The sequence below is a fragment of the Dendrobates tinctorius genome, unplaced genomic scaffold (assembly GCF_039654945.1).
Source record: "Dendrobates tinctorius isolate UK_male_01 unplaced genomic scaffold, ASM3965494v1 ptg000129l, whole genome shotgun sequence".
Classification (NCBI taxonomy): domain Eukaryota; kingdom Metazoa; phylum Chordata; class Amphibia; order Anura; family Dendrobatidae; genus Dendrobates; species Dendrobates tinctorius.
In genome coordinates, this window is record NW_027361797.1 from 47,331,619 (window position 1) to 47,354,977 (window position 23,359).

A 23,359-nucleotide genomic window follows, 5' to 3' on the forward strand; every position below is an offset into this window, starting at 1 on the left:
TAAAATTACTATTAAATATCAGTATCCGTTACCCCTGATTTCGGATCTATTCTCTAGAGTTAGAGGTGCTTGCTGGTTTACCAAGCTTGACCTCAGGGGGGCGTATAATCTTATCCGCATTAAGCAGGGGGATGAATGGAAGACGGCGTTTAATACTCCGGAGGGACATTTTGAGTACCTGGTGATGCCTTTTGGGCTCACTAATGCCCCTTCTGTCTTCCAGTGCTTCATGAACGATATTTTCTGAGACTTTGTCGATAAATTTTTGATTATCTATCTGGATGATATTTTGATCTTCTCCAAGGATTGGGATTCTCATGTGGAACATATTCGGACTGTGTTCTGGATCTTGAGGGAGAATTCCCTGTATGTCAAAGGATCGAAATGCCTTTTTGGAGTACAGAGGATTTCATTTTTGGGATTTATTTTGTCTCCGTCAACTATTGAAATGGACCCGGCCAAGGTACAGGCCATTTATGATTGGGTTCAGCCCACTTCTTTGAAGGCCCTCCAGAAGTTTTTGGGTTTTGCTAATTTTTATCGGAAATTTATAGCAAAATTTTCTAGTATTGCCAAGCCATTGACTGATCTGACTAGGAAGGGTGCTGATGTGTTGAATTGGTCTCCGGAGGCTGTTGCTTCCTTTCAGGAGCTGAAGCGAAGATTTACCTCCGCCCCGGTTTTGCGGCAACCTGATGTCTCACTCCCGTTCCAGGTAGAGGTGGATGCTTCTGAGATTGGTGCAGGAGCTGTTTTGTCCCAAAAGGATCCTGTAACAGCTAAAATGAATCCCTGTGCTTTCTTTTCCCGAAAGTTCTCTCCATCTGAACGTAACTATGATGTGGGGAATCGGGAACTGTTGGCCATGAAGTGGGCATTTGAGGAGTGGAGACATTGGTTGGAGGGAGCTAAACATCAAGTTGTGGTCCTCACTGACCACAAGAATTTGATTTACCTAGAGTCGGCTAAACGCTTGAACCCTAGACAGGCTAGGTGGGCCTTGTTTTTTACACGTTTTGATTTTGTGGTCTCTTTTCTTCCTGGAACTAAGAATGTCAAGGCAGACGCCCTCTCTAGGAGTTTCTTTGCTGATTCTCCTGTGGTGACCAAGCCTGCTACCATCTTAGGCGAAGGGGTAGTTCTTTCTGCCATCTCGCCCGATTTGAGACTTGCTCTGCAAGAGTTCCAGGAGGACAAACCTGAGCGTTGTCCCAGTGGAAAGTTGTATGTTCCTGACCAGTGGAAGAAGAGAGTGATGTCTGAAGTTCATTGCTCTGCATTGGCTGGTCATCCAGGTATTTTTGGTAATAGAGATCTGGTGAGTCGCTCTTTTTGGTGGCCCACCTTGTCTCATGATGTCAGGAATTTTGTGCAGTCCTGTGGGACTTGCTCCCGGTCTAAATCTTGTTCTCGCTCTAGTGGGTTGTTGATGCCTTTGCCTGTCCCCAAGAGGCCATGGACCCATATTTCAATGGATTTCATCTCTGATATGCCGGTCTCTCAAAGAATGACTGTTATTTGGGTGATTTGTGATAGGTTCTCTAAGATGGTTCATCTTGTACCACTTCCTAAGTTGCCATCTTCCTCTGAGTTGGTGCCCCTGTTTTTGCAACAGGTGGTTCGCTTACACGGGATTCCTGAGAACATTGTATCTGACAGAGGAGTTCAGTTTGAGTCTAGATTTTGGAGGACTTTCTGTTCCAAGCTGGGAATTCAGTTGTCCTTCTCCTCTGCTTTTCACCCTCAGACCAATGGGCAGACAGAGAGAACAAACCAGACCTTGGAGTCGTATTTGAGATGTTTTATTTCCGCTGATCAGGATGATTGGGTTTCATTTTTGCCCTTGGCCGAATTTGCTTTAAATAATAGAGCTAGTTCTGCCACTTTGATGTCACCTTTTTTTTGTAACTTTGGGTTTCATCCTCGATTTTCTTCAGGGCAGGTGGAGCCTTCTGCCTGCCCAGGTGTTGACACTGTGGTGGAGAGAATGCACCAGATCTGGGACCAAGTGGTGGATAAGTTATCTCTCTCCCAGGAAAAGGCCCAGCGGTTTTCCAATCGACATAGGACAATTGGTCCCCAGTTTAAGATTGGTGATATGGTGTGGTTATCATCAAAAAATATTGCTATAAAGGTAGCTTCTCCTAAGTTTAAGACTAGATTTATTGGACCTTACAAGATTTTGGAGATTATTAATCTAGTCTCTTTCCGTTTGGCTCTTCCTGTCACATTTAAAATCCATAATGTGTTCCATAAGTCCTTGTTGAAGAGGTTTGTTGAACCAGTTGTTCCTGGGGTGGCACCTCCGGACCCTGTATTGGTTGAAGGTAACATGGAATATGAGGTAGAGAAAATACTGGATTCCCGTCTGGCTAGACGGAGACTCCAGTATTTGGTTAAGTGGAAGGGTTATGGTCAGGAGGATAATTCCTGGGTCTCTGCCTCTGATATTCATGCCAAAAGATTGGTGCGTGCCTTTCATCGGGCTCACCCTGATCGCCCTGGTGGCGTGGCTGAGGGTTCGGTGACCCCTCCTCAAGGGGGAGGTACTGTTGTGAGTTCATTTTCCCCTTCATCACTGAGTTCTGGTGAACTCCCTATTCTGGTGAAGGAAGGTAATGAGCCTGATTATCAGGCACCTGAGCCTGATGAGGATGACTGGCTGAGTGGAGTCACGGACTGGATATAAGGCTGCCGACGCCCTTCTGCCCTGCGGGTGATTTCTCTGTGGACTTCTAGGACACCAGTCTGATTCCTGCTCCTCTAAGCTAAGTTTTTCTGCTTTGCCTGTTTGCATTAGTGTTTAGATTTTGTTTTCCTTGCTTTTCTGGATTCTGCCATTCCCTGCTGGGGTGAGCTGAATCTCCTTTTGCCTGTAGCTCTTCAGAATATTCCTGAGTACTGACATAGCTTTTTTGAAACCTAGCATCTTCAGGGCCTTTTTCACTGTCAGTCTGTTGGCTCTTATTTTCATAGGTTTTTTCCTTGATTGCAGACAGCAGCCTTCCTGTCCTTTTCTATCTAGCTAGATTGGTCCCCGTCTTTGCTCAGTCTTTCTTTCTGCCTGTGTTAGTGTTTTCATCTTGCTTCACCGTCATTATATGTTGGGGGCTGCCTATTGCTTTGGGGTCTGCTCTGGGGCAGTTTAGTTTTCCCCTTTCTTTCTTTAGGCCTAGTTATTTCTCCGGCTGTGATCGAGGGGTCTAGGGCATCGTAGGAACCCCCCACGGCTACTGCTAGTTGTGTTGATAGGTTCAGGGGTCTGCAATCCGATAGCTGCCAACTTCTCTGGTTTTCTGGACTTAGCTAGCATTTCTGTTTTTGCCTCCTATGGTGACTCAATCATAGCAGAAAGCCAAGTAGTCTGCATATCGGGATACATCCTGTCCTATTCAGAAATTAAAGGACGCGATGATACAGAATGGAGTCTATGACTCTTGTGGAATGGACTTTGGAAGTGTTACTGAATCCTACTCTGTGGGGTGCTCATTAGTCAACTGGGAACTGAGTGTAGCTTTGAGGGGTCGTAGCGTTACACCTTGACCAGTGCGATCCCCACAGAGGAAGACGGTTGCTGGGCTATAGTGAGAACAGACAGTGGAACCATGAGAGGCAGCATAATGTCAAATGTGAAGGAAAAGTGTACAACTTTGCTTATTGCTAAAGAAACATCCATGAAGCTTTATATCTACTATATCTGCTGTACATTGTTCTTACTACATTAATCTTTAGTAAAAAAAAGTTTGTTTTTTTTAACTCTGGTCTCCCTCACTAATCTCCATTACATCTGGTCCTGGCCATCTGTATACAGCGGCACCATGCAGTGTGCAGAGGCGTATTGCCAAAGTAATACAAGTTCACACACCCAGTCATGACCCCCATTTTCATGTAGCATGCCCAGGTGTGGAAAACGAGGTACTTCACCATCGGCTACCACCCCGAGCCAAGTTACAATCTATCTAATCTAAAGCTAATCTAAAGTCATGCTGGGGACATCAGAAGGTAGGAGATTCATGGGGCTCCCATCCAGCCACCAAGTACTACTGACCTGGATGCTGAACCAGAGTCATGAAAATAGAACAATTCGTCTCTAGCCCCAATCATCACGGATACAGCAGTACAACTTCGAATATAAACACTATGGGCCCGATTCATCAAAGCTTTGACTTCAGTAATCTTGTATTAAACTTTTAAGAAAGTTGCATAACTTTGGCACAACTAGTGACTGGTAAAACGATACGGCTTTTGGTGTTTTCACACAATTTTCACCCAACTCCGACAAAGCGGGCGCATCTCCGGCGGAACAAAGGTGTGGCGGCCAAATTCATGACAAGCGGCAGAGGCTGGGGTAGGATTTGTGGCAAGGTGCCGACCGAGATGAATGCCACTTGTCGGGTGTACCTGATTCATGAAGCTCATACTGCAGAACAGCTCCTACACTTGTCATACCCCGTTGATCTGATATTAATGACCTATTCTATGCATGGCTCATCTTTTCATTCTGACTAGACAATTCCTTTAATATTTTTTATTTGGTGGTTGTCTAAAAATTAGCTGATCATTGGTTGTCACTCACTAGGACTAACTGTAGAGGAATTTTGCAATAGGTATTCAATTTCCCTGCAGTGCCTCCAAAGGAAAAATGAGGAATTACATGATGTGACTTAAAAATCAAATAGGGCTATACATGTAATGAAGGAAATCATGGATACTCCAAAAGGAAAGACTTACACAATGGCAACTTTCTTCTATTAATTTACTGTAGATTATCCTAGATCAGATACCCCTTTATACACAGTAGATTTTTTGCTCTTTAAAAAAACATTTAATTTCCCTTCTAAAACTGGACCTTTCTATTAAATAAAAAGTCCTTTCTTTTAAAAGTCAGCTCATAGGGTGAAATATTTGGAAATAATGTAAAAGACACTACCTCGTTTTACTAAAATATGGCTTCTTATTCATGGGATCATCGCTATAATCTTGGTAAGACTAAAGAAACTGAAAAGTGTTAAGAGTAATGCAGAGATCGATTGTGAAATGTTATGAGCACCAAATAAAATATCTACAGCACAGTAGAGGTAGTATTGACAAAAAAAAAAAAAAAACCTTACAAAACCGCCAGCGAAGCACAAAAAAATGGTCACCTTTCCGCGGCTCAATTCCCTTAGCCCAACACAATAAAGAAAGGGACGTCGGTCTAACATTCCTATTGATACTTTAGCTTGAAATTTATATCTTGAGGCACACAGTATAGCGCTAGGAGCATGAAATCAAGGAGCTGGGGGTTCTTAGCCTTCACATTGAACAATAGCTACCGCTTATATGAAGTCGTTCAAAACAGATTTATACCATGGCCGCATTTCAGTGTTTGAACTTACGGCAAGAAAAGGTTTTGTTTTCCCGATGGCTCCAGAGATTACCGGAGGAATGTACATACTTAAGTGAAATAGAGGAGGCCAGGCTCTTTAAATTGTCTCATTTTTCCCGAAATAAAGGTCTTTTGTGATTTTGTATTTTGCCGTTCTTAGACCCTAAGGAAAATTAGTAGCTTAGAAGAAAAAAAAGCCCTTACGGAAAAAAACCCATTCTTTGCCCAAAGGATTACAAATCAATAAGGTGCATTAGAAGTGAATATCTGTCTTTCCTCGGAGCTGTCGAAATTGAGGCTTGCAAATCGGATGGCAAGATTGTTTTGTCATAATTTATTATGTTGATTCCACGTTTATTTTTCTTGTAGACACGCACGTCCCGCGCGAGTAATATGGCAGAAGAGGCTTAGCGAACACTTTAACATTGTAAGGATGATTACTGTGAAATCAATGCACAAACCCTAAAGTAAAGCTGGGCCGAATGCATATATACCAAGTAATTTATGCCTGTGAATCATCCTTTTAAGTAAATGTCATTGTAGGTACATTGTTTTGAGCTAATTCATTTTTCAAATATATCATTTTTAACAGCGAGTGCTTCATTTTTCTCATACAGAGCTCCTAATCCCAGTAAAAAAAATGAAAGGGGTTGTATGGGACTTTAACATTGATACACTAGTGGGCGCTGAGGAGCTGACTGCATACAATTAAAGGGAATCTGTCACCTATTTTTTCGTATATAAGATGCGGCCACCGACATCAGGGGCTTATCTACAGCATTCTGTAATGCTGTAGATAAGCCCCCAATGTAACCTGAAAGAGAAGAAAAATGAGTTATATTATACTTACCGGGGGGGCGGTCCAGGTCCGATGGGTGTCGCGGTCCAGTCCGGCGCCTCCCATCTTCTAGCAATGACATCCTCTTCTTTGCTTCCCGTGCGCAGGCGCCGGGAAAAGTCAGAGAGGTCCGGCGCCTGCACACTGCAGGACTCTGCTCTGCCCTCAACAGAGAGTGATGGGAAGCAAAGAAGAGGGCGCCATCGCTAGGAGATGGGAGGCGCCGGACCGTGACACCAATCGGATCCGGACTGGACCCGGACCACCCCCAGTGAGTATAATATAATTCGTTTTTTGTCTCTTTCAGGTTACATCAGGGGCTTATCTACAGCATTACAGAATGCTGTAGATAAGCCCCTGATGGCGCTGGCCACATCTTACATACGAAAACATAGGTGACAGATTCCCTTTGATGCAAAAATATAACAGTGTGTAATTATCCACCTCCAAACGCCTTCTAGTGGTGTTGGCAGGTAGTTAGTCAGCTCCTCAGCACCCACTAGTGGTGTCCACATTTAATATTATGTGTAGGCAAGTGATTTCAAGCTCTTCAGCAGCAAAAAATAGCCCTGCAAAGATAGATAAAAAGGATCTATTGGGAAAAGAAAAATAAGAAGAAAGAAAATGTCATCTAATATATAAAGCTCATTGTGTGTGTGTGTGTGTGTGTGTATGTATATATGTACTGTATGTGTGTGTGTATGTCCGGGATTGGCATCCGCACCGTTGCAGCTACAGCCACAAAATTTGGCACAGTCACACGTCTGGACCCCGAGAGTGTTCTAAGCTATGTTGTGAGGCGAAATTTTAACACCGCGCGTTCAAATTCACCAAACAATTTTGCCCCTATCTACATAATGGGGAAAAAGTGTGTGCGCGTCAAGCCCTGCCCCTCATTATGATGTCATAATGGTTGCCATGGCGACGCTGATGTCATCATAGGTTGCAAGCCCCGCCGCTCATTATGATGTCATAATGGTTGACTATGGGATGGAGGATGTGTGATGGGTATATGGGCACTGGACTATGGGATGGAGGATATGTATGATCGGTATATGGGCACGGGAGTATGGGATGGAGGATGTGTGATGGGTATATGGGCACTGGACTATGGGATGGAGGATATGTATGATGGGTATATGGGCATGGGACTATGAGATGACGGATGTGTGATGGGTATATGGGCACTCGACTATGGGATGGCGGATATGTATGATGTGTATATGGGCATGGGACTATGGGATGGAGAATATGTATGATGGGTATATGGGCATGGGACTATGGGATGGAGGATGTGTGATGGGTATATGGACACTCGACTATGGGATGGAGGATATGTATGATGGGTATATGGGCACTGGCCTATGGGATGGTGGATATGTATGATGGGTATATGAGCACGGTACTATGGGATGGAGGATAATTATAATTTGCTATAACTAACCACAGTTAGTTACTATGCCCGGGCAGCGCCGGGCTCTTCAGCTAGTTAGAAATAAATTCATAAATACCTTTAATTAGCAAAACCCACTCAATAATGGTGAAATCATTGTAGAATTAAAATGTCTGCCTTTTTGTCACACTGATGGAAACCTGTCGAAGAATGTTAATAGAAGAGGAGCCTATGAACATGTGCAGTAGTAAGCTCCATGCCTCCTTTCATGTGTAGGAAGAGATATTCTGATTTAGATACAAGGTGCACTATGTTAAAAAGAAGCTGCTCACGCTGCTGTCCACCATGTCTATCTGATGTAGTACTGGAGATACCAGGAGTGCTAAGGTAAGAAGAAGCTGCTCACGCTGCTGTCCACCATGTCCATCTGATGTAGTACTGGAGATACCAGGAGTGCTAAGGTAAGAAGAGGCTGCTCATGCTTCTGTCCACTATGTCTATCTGATCTAGTACTGGAGATACCATGACGGCTGAGGTAAGAAGAGGCTGTTCACACTGCTGTCCACCCTGTCCATCTGATCTAAAACTGGAGATACAAGGAGTGTTGAGGTAAGAAATGACTCCTCACACTACTGTCCACCATGTCTATTGTCTATCTGATCTAATACTGGAGATGTAAGGTGTTCTGATGTAAGAGGAGTCTGCTCACACTGTTGTCCACCCTGTCTTTCTGCTCTAATACAGGAGATGTAAGGTGTGCTCAGGTAAGAGGAGGCTGATCACACTGCTGTCCACCCTGTCTATCTGTTCTAATACTGGAGATACCAGGTGTGCTGAGGTAAGAAGGGGACGACACTAGAGATATAAGGTGTGCTGCAGTAGTAAGAGGCTGATCACATGGCTGTCCATCCTGTCTATCTGGTCTAATACTGGAAATAACAGGTATACTAAAGTAAGAATAAGCTGCTCACATTGCTGTTGTCACATGGACCCGTCCTGTGTGACACGACCTGCAGGTCGGTAACTAAGACAACAAAACTGGCACGTGTAACTGTCCTGTGTGACACGACCCGCAGGCTGGTAGCTAAAACAACAAGACACTGCTGTACTAATACACACCAGGGAAAAATACAAACAGGGATAACAGCACTTAGCTCTGCTCTGTTGCTCTTGTTCCCAGCAACAGAGACCACAACCAGAATGCAGCTTTCCTCTTGAACAGCTGCTACATCACCAAGCATTGTCAGAGCTGCAAGGAACTCCTCACTGGCTCCTTCCACACCAGGACTCTGACTGAGCTGCCAGGATCTCTCTCTATATCCTTCCTCCAGCAAGGATAGTTGAAATGACCAATATCACCAAAGTGATTGCAACCACCTGACACTCTTTTATAGGTAAGGTAAGAGCTAGCAATCATACTTGCTTCATAATCACGTGCACTAAACTAAAGTAACCAGAGTGCAATGACCCTAACGGTCACTGGGGGCAAAAAATAACTTTAAGCACACAGCTTAAGGAAAAAAAAAGGTTACTAGTGCGTTTATCTGTCATGATCCAGCATGGATCATGACAGTACCCTCCCTTAATGAGGGGCCTCTGGACCCTCAAGACCGCTCCTCATCAGGGAACCACCTACAGAGGGGATGCCCAGATCCAGAGTTCACCCCTGCAACTACCTGCACGTCAGGTTGATGACAAACGAGCACTGCTGGTATTGGCAATGTATGTTCTGGAGGCACCACACATCTCCGAAGCGCCGACCTGGGGAATGAGTTGAGTATGTGTATGTTTGGGGGTAACTCGATCTGGTAATACTCCGCAACACACTTCCGCTGGATGTTTTTTGGTGGCCACCCATACATGCTCGTTCACACACAGGTCCGGACCGAACGTTTATTGCCACACATTCGTTTGTCACAATTCGGTGAACTCTTTCTGGGATTGACAACAGAGGCGTCCCCCTGTGTCACCACACTCACACCCCCGCAATTCACCACAGGGTACACCACCCTCCAACCCCTTCCACCACGAGGTCTGCGCCTCCCAGGGTTGGCTAATGGCGAGGGTTGAGACTTGCCACTATTCTCCTGCAGCACATCTGCTGCTCTCACTGAAGTGAAAGGGGTCGGTTGAAGAGAGACGGCAGAGACAGTAGTCCCTAGGCAGCAGCCCTCACACGACTGCCCCCAGCAGACCACTTTCCTCGCCTGCCAATCTATTACTGGGCTGTGTTTTTTCAGCCAAGAGAGGCCTAAAACGATAAGTACTGGCATTCCCTCCAAGACATAGCATGACAAGGACTCCTCTTGATGTCCTATACGTAGATGGATATTTTCTACGAGTTGGGTCAAGCTCCCCTGGCTCAGTGGAACAGAGTTTATGGCCTGGACGCTTATAGGTTGGGCTAGCATCCTACACCTCAGGCCATGAGTCTGGACAAAGTGAGCATCCACCAGACTGACTCCTGCTCCGCTGTCCACAAGCACCGGTATCACCTCCGGTACCCCGCCAGCCAACACCTCTGCTGACATAGTACTTTGGGAGGGCAAAATGGAGGAAATATACACTCCCTGGTCACCTCCCTCCAAGCGACCAGCGGAATGCGACTTCTGAGATGGCATAGATAACTTGGCAAGCATTGGGCAAGCCTTCAGGACATGACCAGTCTGCCTACAGTAAAAACATGCCGACACCACTCCCCGAACCGTAGGCAGCTCCATATACAAACTAGCTCCTCCTACTCGAATGGGTTCGTCTGGAGACTTGGCAGGTACTGGGGAGGCTCCCATGAAATGGCCCGGCTTCCAACAAGAAAAGCATAGCTCCCACCACGACAAGCTACAGACACCCCCTTTTTTGTACCAACAACACCGGGCTGTCTGGGTTCCTCCGTCCGCACTGGTGGGTCCTCCTCCCTAGCGAGGACAACAGGGGGCACATTTTGTGTATGTCTCTCCCTAAGGCGTCTATCTACCTGGATGGCAAGGGACATGGTGGCCTCCAGTGACCTGGGGGCGGCGTACTGCACCAGAGTATCCTGCAACTTTGGAGACAGACCCTGCACAAATTGACTCCTAAGTGCAGGGTCATTCCACTGAGTGTCAGTGGCCCACCTCCTAAACTCTGAGCAGTAGTCCTCAGCAACCCGGGCTCCCTGTTTACACCTACTGAGTTGGGTGTTATGAACTCATTTTCTGCTCCACCAGTTGAGAGTTCTCCTTCCGTTCTCCCTCTGGTGGTGACAGGAGGTAGTGAGGTTGGTTTAAGTGGTAGTGATCTGCCACCTGATGAGGAGGATAACGATTGGATCTCTGGAGTATCAGACTGGATATAAGACAGCCGACGCCCTATTCTGGTGCTGGTGATTCAGTCTGCTTCTCAGGTCTTGGACTTCAGCTCTCTTCCATTCATCTCAAGTTAAGTTTGTTTTTTGCTAATGTTCACACTTGCACTTGTTGGTCAATTCAGTTTCTTGTGTGGTCAGCCTGCCCCTGCTGGGGCTATGCTGAACTTCCACTCCTATTTATCTGTATTTGCCAATTTGCCTTTTTTGTCCCTTATTAGACTGGCCTCTTTTTGCTCTATTTCAGAATATTTCAGAGTGCTGATATAGTGGGAGAAGTCTAGTGACTTCAGGGTTAATTTTGTTATCAGAAGTATTGGACATTATTTTGGTAGGGTTTTTTGGCAGATTGCAGACAGTGGCTTTCCTTTCCTGTCCTTTCTAGTTAGTCGGGCCCCATCGTTTGCTCAGCCTATTTTCCTGCCTTTGTTTGTGTTGTCATCTTGTTTCACCGTCAATACATGTGGGGGGCTGTCTTTCCTTTGGGGTCTGCTCTGGGGCAGTTAGTTTTCCTCTTTTCCTGCTTTAGGCTTATGTTGCTCTCCGGTTGTGACGAGGCGTCTAGGACCATCGTAGGAACGCTCCACGACTGCTGCTAGTTGTGTGGTTAAGATCAGGGATCTGCAATCTGCATAGTTACCAACCTCTCTGGTTTTCTGAGACTTAGCTTGCTTTTTTCCTCCTCGGTGACCCATTCATAACAGTTGGGATTCCGCCAGGGAGACGCCATCAGGATCCCCATACACAAGCGCCAAAGCTGTAAAAAACTCATCCACAGACTCTAATGATGGTGAATTGTCCAGCAGGGAGAAGGCCCAGGATTGGGGATCCCTCTTAAGAAGGGACATAATGGAAATAACAGGTGTACTAAAGTAAGAATAAGCTGCTCACATTGCTGTTGTCACGTGGACCCGTCCTGTGTGACACGACCTGCAGGTCGGTAACTAAGACAACAAAACTGGCACATGTAACTGTCCTGTGTGACATGACCTGCAGGCCGGTAACTAAAACAACAAGACCCAGGGGAAGGGGAACGTTACAATGGTGGGCCCTGCGATAGGGAACGGGGACATGGGGACCTCCTGCACTCCCCTGAGTCTGTGTCCCTCACACTCCTAATGTTCCCTATACAGACTCCTCACCTGTCGCTGAGCTGAAACCTGTCACCCTAGCACACCCTACACCTATCCCTTGCTAGGGAGCTGGGTGGTGCAGGCACTGGCCCCACTGCTGTACTAATACACAACAGGGAAAATACAAACAGGGATAACAGCTGTTAGCTCTGCTCTGTTGCTCTTGCTCCCAGCAACAGAGACCACCACCAGAATGCAGCTGTGCTGTCCACCCAGTATATCTGGTCTAATACTGGAGATACCAGGGGTGCTGAGGTAAGAAGAGGCTGCTCACACTTGTTTTCATCTTGTCTATCTAGTGTAATACTGGAGATACCAGGGCTCCTAGGATAAGAAGAGGCTGCTCACACTTCTGTCCACCCTGTCCATCTGATCTAATACTGAAGATACAAGGAGTTCTGAGGTAATAAGAGGCTGCTCACACTACTGTCCACCATGTCTATTGTCTATCTGATCTAATACTGGAGATGTAACATGTTCTGAGGAAAGAGGAGTCTGCTCACACTGTTGTCCACCCTGTCTTTCTGCTCTAATACAGGAGATGTAAGGTGTGCTCAGGTAAGAGGAGGCTGATCACACTGCTGTCCACCCTGTCTATCTGTTCTAATACTGGAGATACCAGGTGTGCTGAGGTAAGAAGGGGACGACACTAGAGATATAAGGTGTGCTGCAGTAGTAAGAGGCTGATCACATGGCTGTCCATCCTGTCTATCTGGTCTAATACTGGAAATAACAGGTATACTAAAGTAAGAATAAGCTGCTCACATTGCTGTTGTCACATGGACCCGTCCTGTGTGACACGACCTGCAGGTCGGTAACTAAGACAACAAAACTGGCACGTGTAACTGTCCTGTGTGACACGACCCGCAGGCTGGTAGCTAAAACAACAAGACACTGCTGTACTAATACACACCAGGGAAAAATACAAACAGGGATAACAGCACTTAGCTCTGCTCTGTTGCTCTTGTTCCCAGCAACAGAGACCACCACCAGAATGCAGCTTTCCTCTTGAACAGCTGCTACATCACCAAGCATTGTCAGAGCTGCAAGGAACTCCTCACTGGCTCCTTCCACACCAGGACTCTGACTGAGCTGCCAGGATCTCTCTCTATATCCTTCCTCCAGCAAGGATAGTTGAAATGACCAATATCACCAAAGTGATTGCAACCACCTGACACTCTTTTATAGGTAAGGTAAGAGCTAGCAATCATACTTGCTTCATAATCACGTGCACTAAACTAAAGTAACCAGAGTGCAATGACCCTAACGGTCACTGGGGGCAAAAAATAACTTTAAGCACACAGCTTAAGGAAAAAAAAAGGTTACTAGTGCGTTTATCTGTCATGATCCAGCATGGATCATGACAGTACCCTCCCTTAATGAGGGGCCTCTGGACCCTCAAGACCGCTCCTCATCAGGGAACCACCTACAGAGGGGATGCCCAGATCCAGAGTTCACCCCTGCAACTACCTGCACGTCAGGTTGATGACAAACGAGCACTGCTGGTATTGGCAATGTATGTTCTGGAGGCACCACACATCTCCGAAGCGCCGACCTGGGGAATGAGTTGAGTATGTGTATGTTTGGGGGTAACTCGATCTGGTAATACTCCGCAACACACTTCCGCTGGATGTTTTTTGGTGGCCACCCATACATGCTCGTTCACACACAGGTCCGGACCGAACGTTTATTGCCACACATTCGTTTGTCACAATTCGGTGAACTCTTTCTGGGATTGACAACAGAGGCGTCCCCCTGTGTCACCACACTCACACCCCCGCAATTCACCACAGGGTACACCACCCTCCAACCCCTTCCACCACGAGGTCTGCGCCTCCCAGGGTTGGCTAATGGCGAGGGTTGAGACTTGCCACTATTCTCCTGCAGCACATCTGCTGCTCTCACTGAAGTGAAAGGGGTCGGTTGAAGAGAGACGGCAGAGACAGTAGTCCCTAGGCAGCAGCCCTCACACGACTGCCCCCAGCAGACCACTTTCCTCGCCTGCCAATCTATTACTGGGCTGTGTTTTTTCAGCCAAGAGAGGCCTAAAACGATAAGTACTGGCATTCCCTCCAAGACATAGCATGACAAGGACTCCTCTTGATGTCCTATACGTAGATGGATATTTTCTACGAGTTGGGTCAAGCTCCCCTGGCTCAGTGGAACAGAGTTTATGGCCTGGACGCTTATAGGTTGGGCTAGCATCCTACACCTCAGGCCATGAGTCTGGACAAAGTGAGCATCCACCAGACTGACTCCTGCTCCGCTGTCCACAAGCACCGGTATCACCTCCGGTACCCCGCCAGCCAACACCTCTGCTGACATAGTACTTTGGGAGGGCAAAATGGAGGAAATATACACTCCCTGGTCACCTCCCTCCAAGCGACCAGCGGAATGCGACTTCTGAGATGGCATAGATAACTTGGCAAGCATTGGGCAAGCCTTCAGGACATGACCAGTCTGCCTACAGTAAAAACATGCCGACACCACTCCCCGAACCGTAGGCAGCTCCATATACAAACTAGCTCCTCCTACTCGAATGGGTTCGTCTGGAGACTTGGCAGGTACTGGGGAGGCTCCCATGAAATGGCCCGGCTTCCAACAAGAAAAGCATAGCTCCCACCACGACAAGCTACAGACACCCCCTTTTTTGTACCAACAACACCGGGCTGTCTGGGTTCCTCCGTCCGCACTGGTGGGTCCTCCTCCCTAGCGAGGACAACAGGGGGCACATTTTGTGTATGTCTCTCCCTAAGGCGTCTATCTACCTGGATGGCAAGGGACATGGTGGCCTCCAGTGACCTGGGGGCGGCGTACTGCACCAGAGTATCCTGCAACTTTGGAGACAGACCCTGCACAAATTGACTCCTAAGTGCAGGGTCATTCCACTGAGTGTCAGTGGCCCACCTCCTAAACTCTGAGCAGTAGTCCTCAGCAACCCGGGCTCCCTGTTTACACCTACTGAGTTGGGTGTTATGAACTCATTTTCTGCTCCACCAGTTGAGAGTTCTCCTTCCGTTCTCCCTCTGGTGGTGACAGGAGGTAGTGAGGTTGGTTTAAGTGGTAGTGATCTGCCACCTGATGAGGAGGATAACGATTGGATCTCTGGAGTATCAGACTGGATATAAGACAGCCGACGCCCTATTCTGGTGCTGGTGATTCAGTCTGCTTCTCAGGTCTTGGACTTCAGCTCTCTTCCATTCATCTCAAGTTAAGTTTGTTTTTTGCTAATGTTCACACTTGCACTTGTTGGTCAATTCAGTTTCTTGTGTGGTCAGCCTGCCCCTGCTGGGGCTATGCTGAACTTCCACTCCTATTTATCTGTATTTGCCAATTTGCCTTTTTTGTCCCTTATTAGACTGGCCTCTTTTTGCTCTATTTCAGAATATTTCAGAGTGCTGATATAGTGGGAGAAGTCTAGTGACTTCAGGGTTAATTTTGTTATCAGAAGTATTGGACATTATTTTGGTAGGGTTTTTTGGCAGATTGCAGACAGTGGCTTTCCTTTCCTGTCCTTTCTAGTTAGTCGGGCCCCATCGTTTGCTCAGCCTATTTTCCTGCCTTTGTTTGTGTTGTCATCTTGTTTCACCGTCAATACATGTGGGGGGCTGTCTTTCCTTTGGGGTCTGCTCTGGGGCAGTTAGTTTTCCTCTTTTACTGTTTTAGGCTTATGTTGCTCTCCGGTTGTGACGAGGCATCTAGGACCATCGTAGGAACGCTCCACGACTGCTGCTAGTTGTGTGGTTAAGATCAGGGATCTGCAATCTGCATAGTTACCAACCTCTCTGGTTTTCTGAGACTTAGCTTGCTTTTTTCCTCCTCGGTGACCCATTCATAACAGTTGGGATTCCGCCAGGGAGACGCCATCAGGATCCCCATACACAAGCGCCAAAGCTGTAAAAAACTCATCCACAGACTCTAATGATGGTGAATTGTCCAGCAGGAAGAAGGCCCAGGATTGGGGATCCCTCTTAAGAAGGGACATAATGGAAATAACAGGTGTACTAAAGTAAGAATAAGCTGCTCACATTGCTGTTGTCACGTGGACCCGTCCTGTGTGACACGACCCGCAGGTCGGTAACTAAGACAACAAAACTGGCACATGTAACTGTCCTGTGTGACATGACCTGCAGGCCGGTAACTAAAACAACAAGACCCAGGGGAAGGGGAACGTTACAATGGTGGGCCCTGCGATAGGGAACGGGGACATGGGGACCTCCTGCACTCCCCTGAGTCTGTGTCCCTCACACTCCTAATGTTCCCTATACAGACTCCTCACCTGTCGCTGAGCTGAAACCTGTCACCCTAGCACACCCTACACCTATCCCTTGCTAGGGAGCTGGGTGGTGCAGGCACTGGCCCCACTGCTGTACTAATACACAACAGGGAAAATACAAACAGGGATAACAGCTGTTAGCTCTGCTCTGTTGCTCTTGCTCCCAGCAACAGAGACCACCACCAGAATGCAGCTGTGCTGTCCACCCAGTATATCTGGTCTAATACTGGAGATACCAGGGGTGCTGAGGTAAGAAGAGGCTGCTCACACTTGTTTTCATCTTGTCTATCTAGTGTAATACTGGAGATACCAGGGCTCCTAGGATAAGAAGAGGCTGCTCACACTTCTGTCCACCCTGTCCATCTGATCTAATACTGAAGATACAAGGAGTTCTGAGGTAATAAGAGGCTGCTCACACTACTGTCCACCATGTCTATTGTCTATCTGATCTAATACTGGAGATGTAACATGTTCTGAGGAAAGAGGAGTCTGCTCACACTGTTGTCCACCCTGTCTTTCTGATCTAATACAGGAGATGTAAGGTGTGCTCAGGTAAGAGGAGGCTGCTCACACTGCTGTCCATCCTGTTTTTCTGATCTAATACTGGAGATATCAGGTGTACTAAAGTAAGAATAAGCTGCTCACATTGCTGTGCTGTCCACCCTGTATATCTCTTCAAATACTGGAGATACCAGCGGTACTGAGATAAGAAGAGGCTGCTCCCACTGCTGTCCACCATGTCCATCTGATCTAGTACTGGTGATGTCAGGTGTGCTGAGGTAAGAAGAGGCTGCTCACACTTCTGCTCATCTTGTCTATCTAGTCTAATACTGGAGATACCAGGGCTCCTAAGAAAAGAATAGGCTGCTCACACTATTGTTCACCTTTGTCTATTTGGTCTAATACTGGAGGCACCAGGGGTGCTGGGATAAGAAGTGGTGGACACAGGCAGAAGAGGTCCCCTGTGTAAGAATAGTATAAGAATCCTGTGTAGTACTGCAGCTCATTATAAAGGGTGCTTGGTGCTTTGGTGGCCATTACCTCTTGGGCCACTGTGGGATGGCACTGGTTGCAGCAATGGTGTGTCCACCCCTGAGCTTCCTTGAGGTAACTACATCAGTAGATCATATGACACCAATGTTAGCCTTAACGTTAAAATAATGTAAAAAAAGTGAATTCCAAATATTCATGTTTTTATTTCTTTTACATTCTTCTCAGTACACTATAGTTATAGGATGTAAAAGCATATTGATGTATCCGGTTACCGCTCCGCAATGTGGGCTGCACATGGAGCCTTCTCGTACGGGTTCATCAATTCACTGACAGACTAACAAAATTATAGCTCCTACAATTACTATCCTTATAGACGGAGAACAAAGCTGCCTTATGAGGTCAATGCTGTTGTCATCTCTTTTTCCATTTCTGAAATTACCAGCTAATTATAATGATTATATGCAATAGAATCCAATATTTGCATAAGTCTTGTTTTTTTTTTCTAAAAGTTCGTGTGCGGTTGCTAGGTAATGTGTTTCATTCCTTGTCGTACAGTGTATTACCTATAGACAATGGTTCACATTCACTTTGTTGTAGTTAACTGAAGAAAGGATCATGACTATCATGTTCTTCAGATTTTTAATGAAAGCGAGAACAATGGAAGACGTTGCCTACTGAGAAATATGTGTTTACTCTGAACTACGAGAATTTTGTCAAGGACTCCAAATTTCTTATGTTTTAAAGAGAACTTGTCATGTCCTCAAATGCTATTAACCTGCAAATATGGGGTAAATCTGCTGGCTAATAGAGTTCCAAAATTGTGGGGCCGCCATACTGAACGCCCGACTACAGGGAGGAAATGCTATAGAGACGGCTGTCAGTCAGTTTGCCAGGGCATGCTTACTCTATACTTAGCATTGACTGATGTCGTGCCGCCCGCACCTATATGGATGAAAGACAGAGGCTGCAGGAGGAATAAAATTAATGTCCTCCCGGTAGCCACTCTTTCAGTATGGTGACCACACAGATTAGGAACTGTATTAATCAGCAAATTAACCCCATACTTGCATGTTAGCAGATACGTTTTACATAAATATCTTACAACAGACTAAAACAAAATAATTTTTATTTGCAAATCTTTTACTAGAGATGAGCGTATTGATCATGCAGAGGATCAAGTTTCAGTCAAATTTCTTAAAATTAGTGGTTTCACGCAAATTCAAGCACTTTAAGATTCAATTTGTAGCTTTCAATAAAAATAAAACTTACCCAACACCATTTCCCACAATGGTGAAGCATCATATAGGGGGCTAATGTCTTTTTGGGTGATGCGCGGGCCTCCCTACAATGCTCTGCAGCTATGACATCTAGTGTATTACCATAGCTTGTACAGTGGTGGTCAGTACCTGGGCCATCACAGATCAATGGTTCCCAGAGGAGCACAGTTTGTTTTCCATCGCCAGTCAATGGGACAGTCTCGCTTCTGTAGAGAGTAAGTTCTTATGGTCAGCAGGGTCCCTTCTATCTCTCCTGTAGAGTGTAAGCTCTTATGGTCATTAAGGTTCTTTCTCTCTCTCCTGTAGAGTGTGAGCTCTTATAATCAGCAGGGTCCTCTCTCTCTCCTGTAGAGTGTAAGCTCTTATGGTCAGTGGGGTCTTCTCTCTCCCCTGTAGAGTGTAAGCTCTTATGATCAGTGAGATCCTCTCTATCTCTATCTGTATCTCTCCTGTAGAGTGTAACCTCTTATGGTCAGTGTGTTTCCTCTCTCTCCTAGATAGCGTGAGCTCTTATGGTCAGCGTGGTCCAGTCTCTCTCTCCGGTAGATTGTAAGCTCTTATGGTCAGAGGGGTCCTCTCTCTCCTGCAGAGTGTAAGCTCTTATAGTCAGTGGGGTCCTCTCTATCTCCTGTAGAGTGTAATCTCTTATGGTCAGCAGGGTCGTTTCTCTCTCTCATGTAGAACGTAAGCTCTTATCGTCAGCGGGGTTCTTTCTCTCTCTCATGTAGAGCGTAATTTCTTATAGTCAGTAAGCTCTTCTCTCTCCTGTAGAGTGTAAGCTCTTATGGTCAGTGAGGTCCTCTATCTCCTGTAGAGTGTGAGCTCTTATGGTCAGCGTGGTCCTCTCTCTCTCTCTCCTGTAGAGTGTAAACTCTTATGGTCAGAGGGGTCCTCTCTTGCCTGTAGAGTGTAAGCTCTTATGGTCAGCGTGGTCCTCTTTCTCTCTCTCCTGTAGAGTGTAAGCTCTTATGGTCAGTGAGGTCCTCTCTCTCCTGGATAGTGTGAGCTCTTATGGTCAGCGTGGTCCTCTCTCTCTCTATCTCCTGTAGAGTGTAAACTCTTATGGTCAGAGTGGTCCACTCTCTCCTGCAGAGTGTAAGTGTGACGTCTGCCTGCGGTCTGGACTGCAGCCAGACAGCACCCCAAGAAACACTGAGACCCTTTACCCCTATACAGGGATCTGGATTTATAGCAGAGCCCAGGAGGCGCTGTCTGAATAGGAGCAATGACCAGAGCAGGACGGTCGCCAGAAAGGTGTTCCAATACAGGACACAGAGGCAATGATATCCGAGACTAAACCAGTCAGGCAGAAATGGTATAAAAACAGTAGACAGTAGCAGAGTCAGATTCCAGGCCGAAGCCAGAGTCATAAACCAGGAGGGCAGCAGAGGTACAGAATCGTTAGGCAAAAGCAGAGTCAGAATCCAGGCCAAAGTAAGAGTCATAAACCAGGAGGGCAGCAGAGGTACAAAGTCGTTAGGCAGAAGCAGAGTCAGAATCCAGGCCAAAGTAAGAGTCATAAACCAGGAGAGCAGCAGAGGTACAGAATCGTTAGGCAGAAGCAGAGTCAGAATCCAGGCCGAAGTCAGTGTCATAAACCAGGAGAGTCGCAGAGGTACAGAATCGTTAGGCAGAAGCAGAGTCAGAAGTCCAGGCAAAAGTCAGAGTCAGTAAAACAGCAATTCACACAGTAACACGCAGGGGAACCAAGAATATATCCGGCGGCCTGCAAGAGCAGTCCCAAGGTATTTGAGGGATCAGGTCATCCCTTACAGGCCCGTGGCCTGATGATGTCATCCGGACCGCCCCCAGGACCAGGCTGGATGGTAATGCCCCAGCCCCTTCATGACTGATCGAGGAGCGAAGCCTGCGTCCAGCGGACGCCTGCGCAGGAGCCTCATGACTATCGCCGCCATCACTCGGGGTTGAAGCACAACGCCTCCCAGAGACCAAGGCCGAGACTGCAGGCCACGGGTCAGCCGGTGATAGGACAGTCCTGGGCCTCCTAGTGGTCGAGGCTGGGACAGCAGGCCCTGAGTCTGACGGTGATGTGATAGTCCGGCGCCTCCTACTGGCCGAGGCTGGGACAGCAGGCCCTGAGTCTGATGGTGATGTGATAGTCCGGCGCCTCCTACTGGCCGAGGCCGGGACAGCAGGCCCTGAGTCTGGCGGTGCCGTGACAGTACCCCCCCCTCTAAGAGGGGCCTCCGGACCCTCAAAACCCGGTTTGTCAGGGTGGAGGAGGTGAAACCTCCTAATCAACCGCTTTGCACGAATGTCACTAGCGGGGACCCAGGACCTCTCCTCTGGGCCGTAGCCCTTCCAATGCACCAAATATTGTACCGAGTTTCTCACTAGACGGGAATCAAATATGCCCTGGACCTCGTACTCCAAGGCGCCCTTGCCCAAAACTGGAGGAGGAGGGGACCGGACGGGACGAATTGGGGAGCGGTATACCTTGAGGAGGGACTTATGAAAAACGTTAGGAATTTTAAAAGACTGCGGGAGCTTTAACCGAAACGCTACCGGGTTAATTACCTCTAATATTTCATATGGGCCAATGAACCTGGGACCCAGTTTGGCCGACGGTACCTTAAGTTTGATGTTTCTTGTAGAGAGCCAAACCTTGTCACCAACTCCCAGGTGCGGCCCCTGGGATCGTCGTTTATTAGCTGCCGAAGTCTGTCTAATTTGAGCCCCTTTTAAATTAGAGTTTACTTCGGACCAAATAGTCTTTAGACGATGTATATTTTGCTCAACCCCTGGGATTTCCTATTCTCTTTCCAGTGAAGAGAACATTCTGCTCTCATCATGCCTGATCCTGCCAAGTCTGCACCAGCTGCCAAGAAGGGCTCCAAGAAAGCCGTGACCAAGACTCAGAAGAAGGATGGAAAGAAGCGGAGGAAGAGCAGGAAGGGGAGCTATGCCATCTATGTGTACAAGGTGCTGAAGCAGGTCCACCCCGACACCGGCATCTCCTCCAAGGCCATGGGCATCATGAACTCCTTCGTCAATGACATCTTTGAGCGCATCGCAGGGGAAGCCTCCCGCCTGGCTCACTACAACAAGCGCTCCACCATCACCTCCCGGGAGATCCAGACCGCTGTGCGCCTGCTGCTGCCCGGAGAGCTGGCCAAGCACGCCGTGTCCGAGGGCACCAAGGCCGTCACCAAGTACACCAGCGCCAAGTGATCTGCTCTGTGCTCTGCACCCACAACCCGGGGTGATGGCGGAGCAGATCTCACTTGGCGCTGGTGTACTTGGTGACGGCCTTGGTGCCCTCGGACACGGCGTGCTTGGCCAGCTCTCCGGGCAGCAGCAGGCGCACGGCGGTCTGGATCTCCCGGGAGGTGATGGTGGAGCGCTTGTTGTAGTGAGCCAGGCGGGAGGCTTCCCCTGCGATGCGCTCGAAGATGTCATTGACGAAGGAGTTCATGATGCCCATGGCCTTGGAGGAGATGCCGGTGTCGGGGTGGACCTGCTTCAGCACCTTGTACACGTAGATGGCGTAGCTCTCCTTCCTGCTCTTTCTCCGCTTCTTGCCGTCCTTCTTCTGAGGCTTGGCCACGGCTTTCTTGGAGCCCTTCTTGGGAGCTGGAGCAGACTTGGCGGGATCAGGCATGATGGGACAGAGAAACGTCTCAGCACAAGACAGAAGAATATATGTGTAGACTATATACTGTGTCTGTCTTGTTAGATGTTACTTGTTGTATCTGTTGTTATATATTATGTTGCCTCTTTGCCACAAAGAATTCCTTGTATATATGTAATATGTACTTGGCGATAATAAATTTGATTGATTGATTGATTGATTGATTTCCGACATCTTGGCCGAAAATGATCCAAAGCGCGGATGTAGTCCAAGGTTACAGAAGAAGGGGGTGGTTTTGATGGAGTCTTGGTATCTATTATTGAGAGCGAACTCTGCCAATGGCAAATGTTCCACCCAATCTGACTGATGTGCTGAGACATAGCAGCGGAGATATTGCTCCAGCGTTTGGTTGGCACGCTCAGTTTGACCATTCGTCTCGGGATGGTATGCCGAGGAAAAGGACAACTCAACACCAATACGTCTACAGAACGCCCTCCAGAACTTCGAGACGAACTGGGTACCCCTGTCGGATACGATATTTGCCGGAACGCCGTGCAAACGTACAACGTGAAGAACAAACAACTTACTTAAGGTTTCAGAGTTGGGTAAGCCGGACAGGGGAACAAAGTGAGACTGTTTACTGAACCTGTCCACCACCACCCAAATACAAGTTTTCCCCTCGGAGGGTGGCAGGTCTGTAATGAAGTCCATGGAGATGTGGGTCCATGGACTTTCAGGGGTGGGCAAGGGCTGAAGCCAGCCGGCAGGACGGTTATGGGGGGACTTGGCGCGGGCACAGACTTCACACGCTGAGACGTACTCCCTACAGTCCTTGGCCACCGTTGGCCACCAAAAGTTCCTGGTTACCAGCCTAGTGGTATTATTGAGACCAGGGTGGCCTGCCAGGATGGAGTCGTGAGATTCTTTTAACACTCGTAAGCGAAAGGTAGCTGGAACGAATAATTTTTTGGGGGGCGTAGTGTCAGGAGCTTGTTCTGATGACCTACGGATCTCCTCCAGAAGGTCCAGAGATACTGCCGACACGACAATGCCATTAGCCAATATGGGGGCTGGTTCATAGTCCTCGGTGTGTGTGTGACAAAAGCTGCGGGAGAGGGCATCTGCCCTCACATTTTTGGTTCCGGG

The 23,359-nt window shown here is 47.5% G+C and overlaps 2 protein-coding genes across 2 annotated transcripts; one reads left to right on the top strand and one right to left on the bottom strand.

Annotated features, from left to right (window-relative positions):
• The first annotated feature begins 21,413 nt into the window (after positions 1-21,413).
• LOC141047893 (histone H2B 1.1-like) lies at positions 21,414-21,839 on the top strand. Its single transcript, XM_073543213.1, has one exon. It carries the CDS (start codon positions 21,433-21,435, stop codon positions 21,811-21,813), a length of 381 nt encoding a protein of 126 aa, XP_073399314.1. The 5' UTR covers positions 21,414-21,432; the 3' UTR covers positions 21,814-21,839.
• Positions 21,840-21,845: 6 nt separating this feature from the next.
• LOC141047892 (histone H2B 1.1-like) lies at positions 21,846-22,249 on the bottom strand. Its single transcript, XM_073543212.1, has one exon. It carries the CDS (start codon positions 22,241-22,243, stop codon positions 21,863-21,865), a length of 381 nt encoding a protein of 126 aa, XP_073399313.1. The 5' UTR covers positions 22,244-22,249; the 3' UTR covers positions 21,846-21,862.
• Positions 22,250-23,359: the final 1,110 nt, after the last annotated feature.

What these genes read in the sequence shown, in the direction of transcription:
- LOC141047893 (XM_073543213.1), top strand. Translation starts at nt 21,433, where the DNA reads ATGCCTGATCCTGCCAAGTCTGCACCAGCTGCCAAGAAGGGCTCCAAG.
- LOC141047892 (XM_073543212.1), bottom strand. Translation starts at nt 22,243, where the DNA reads ATGCCTGATCCCGCCAAGTCTGCTCCAGCTCCCAAGAAGGGCTCCAAG.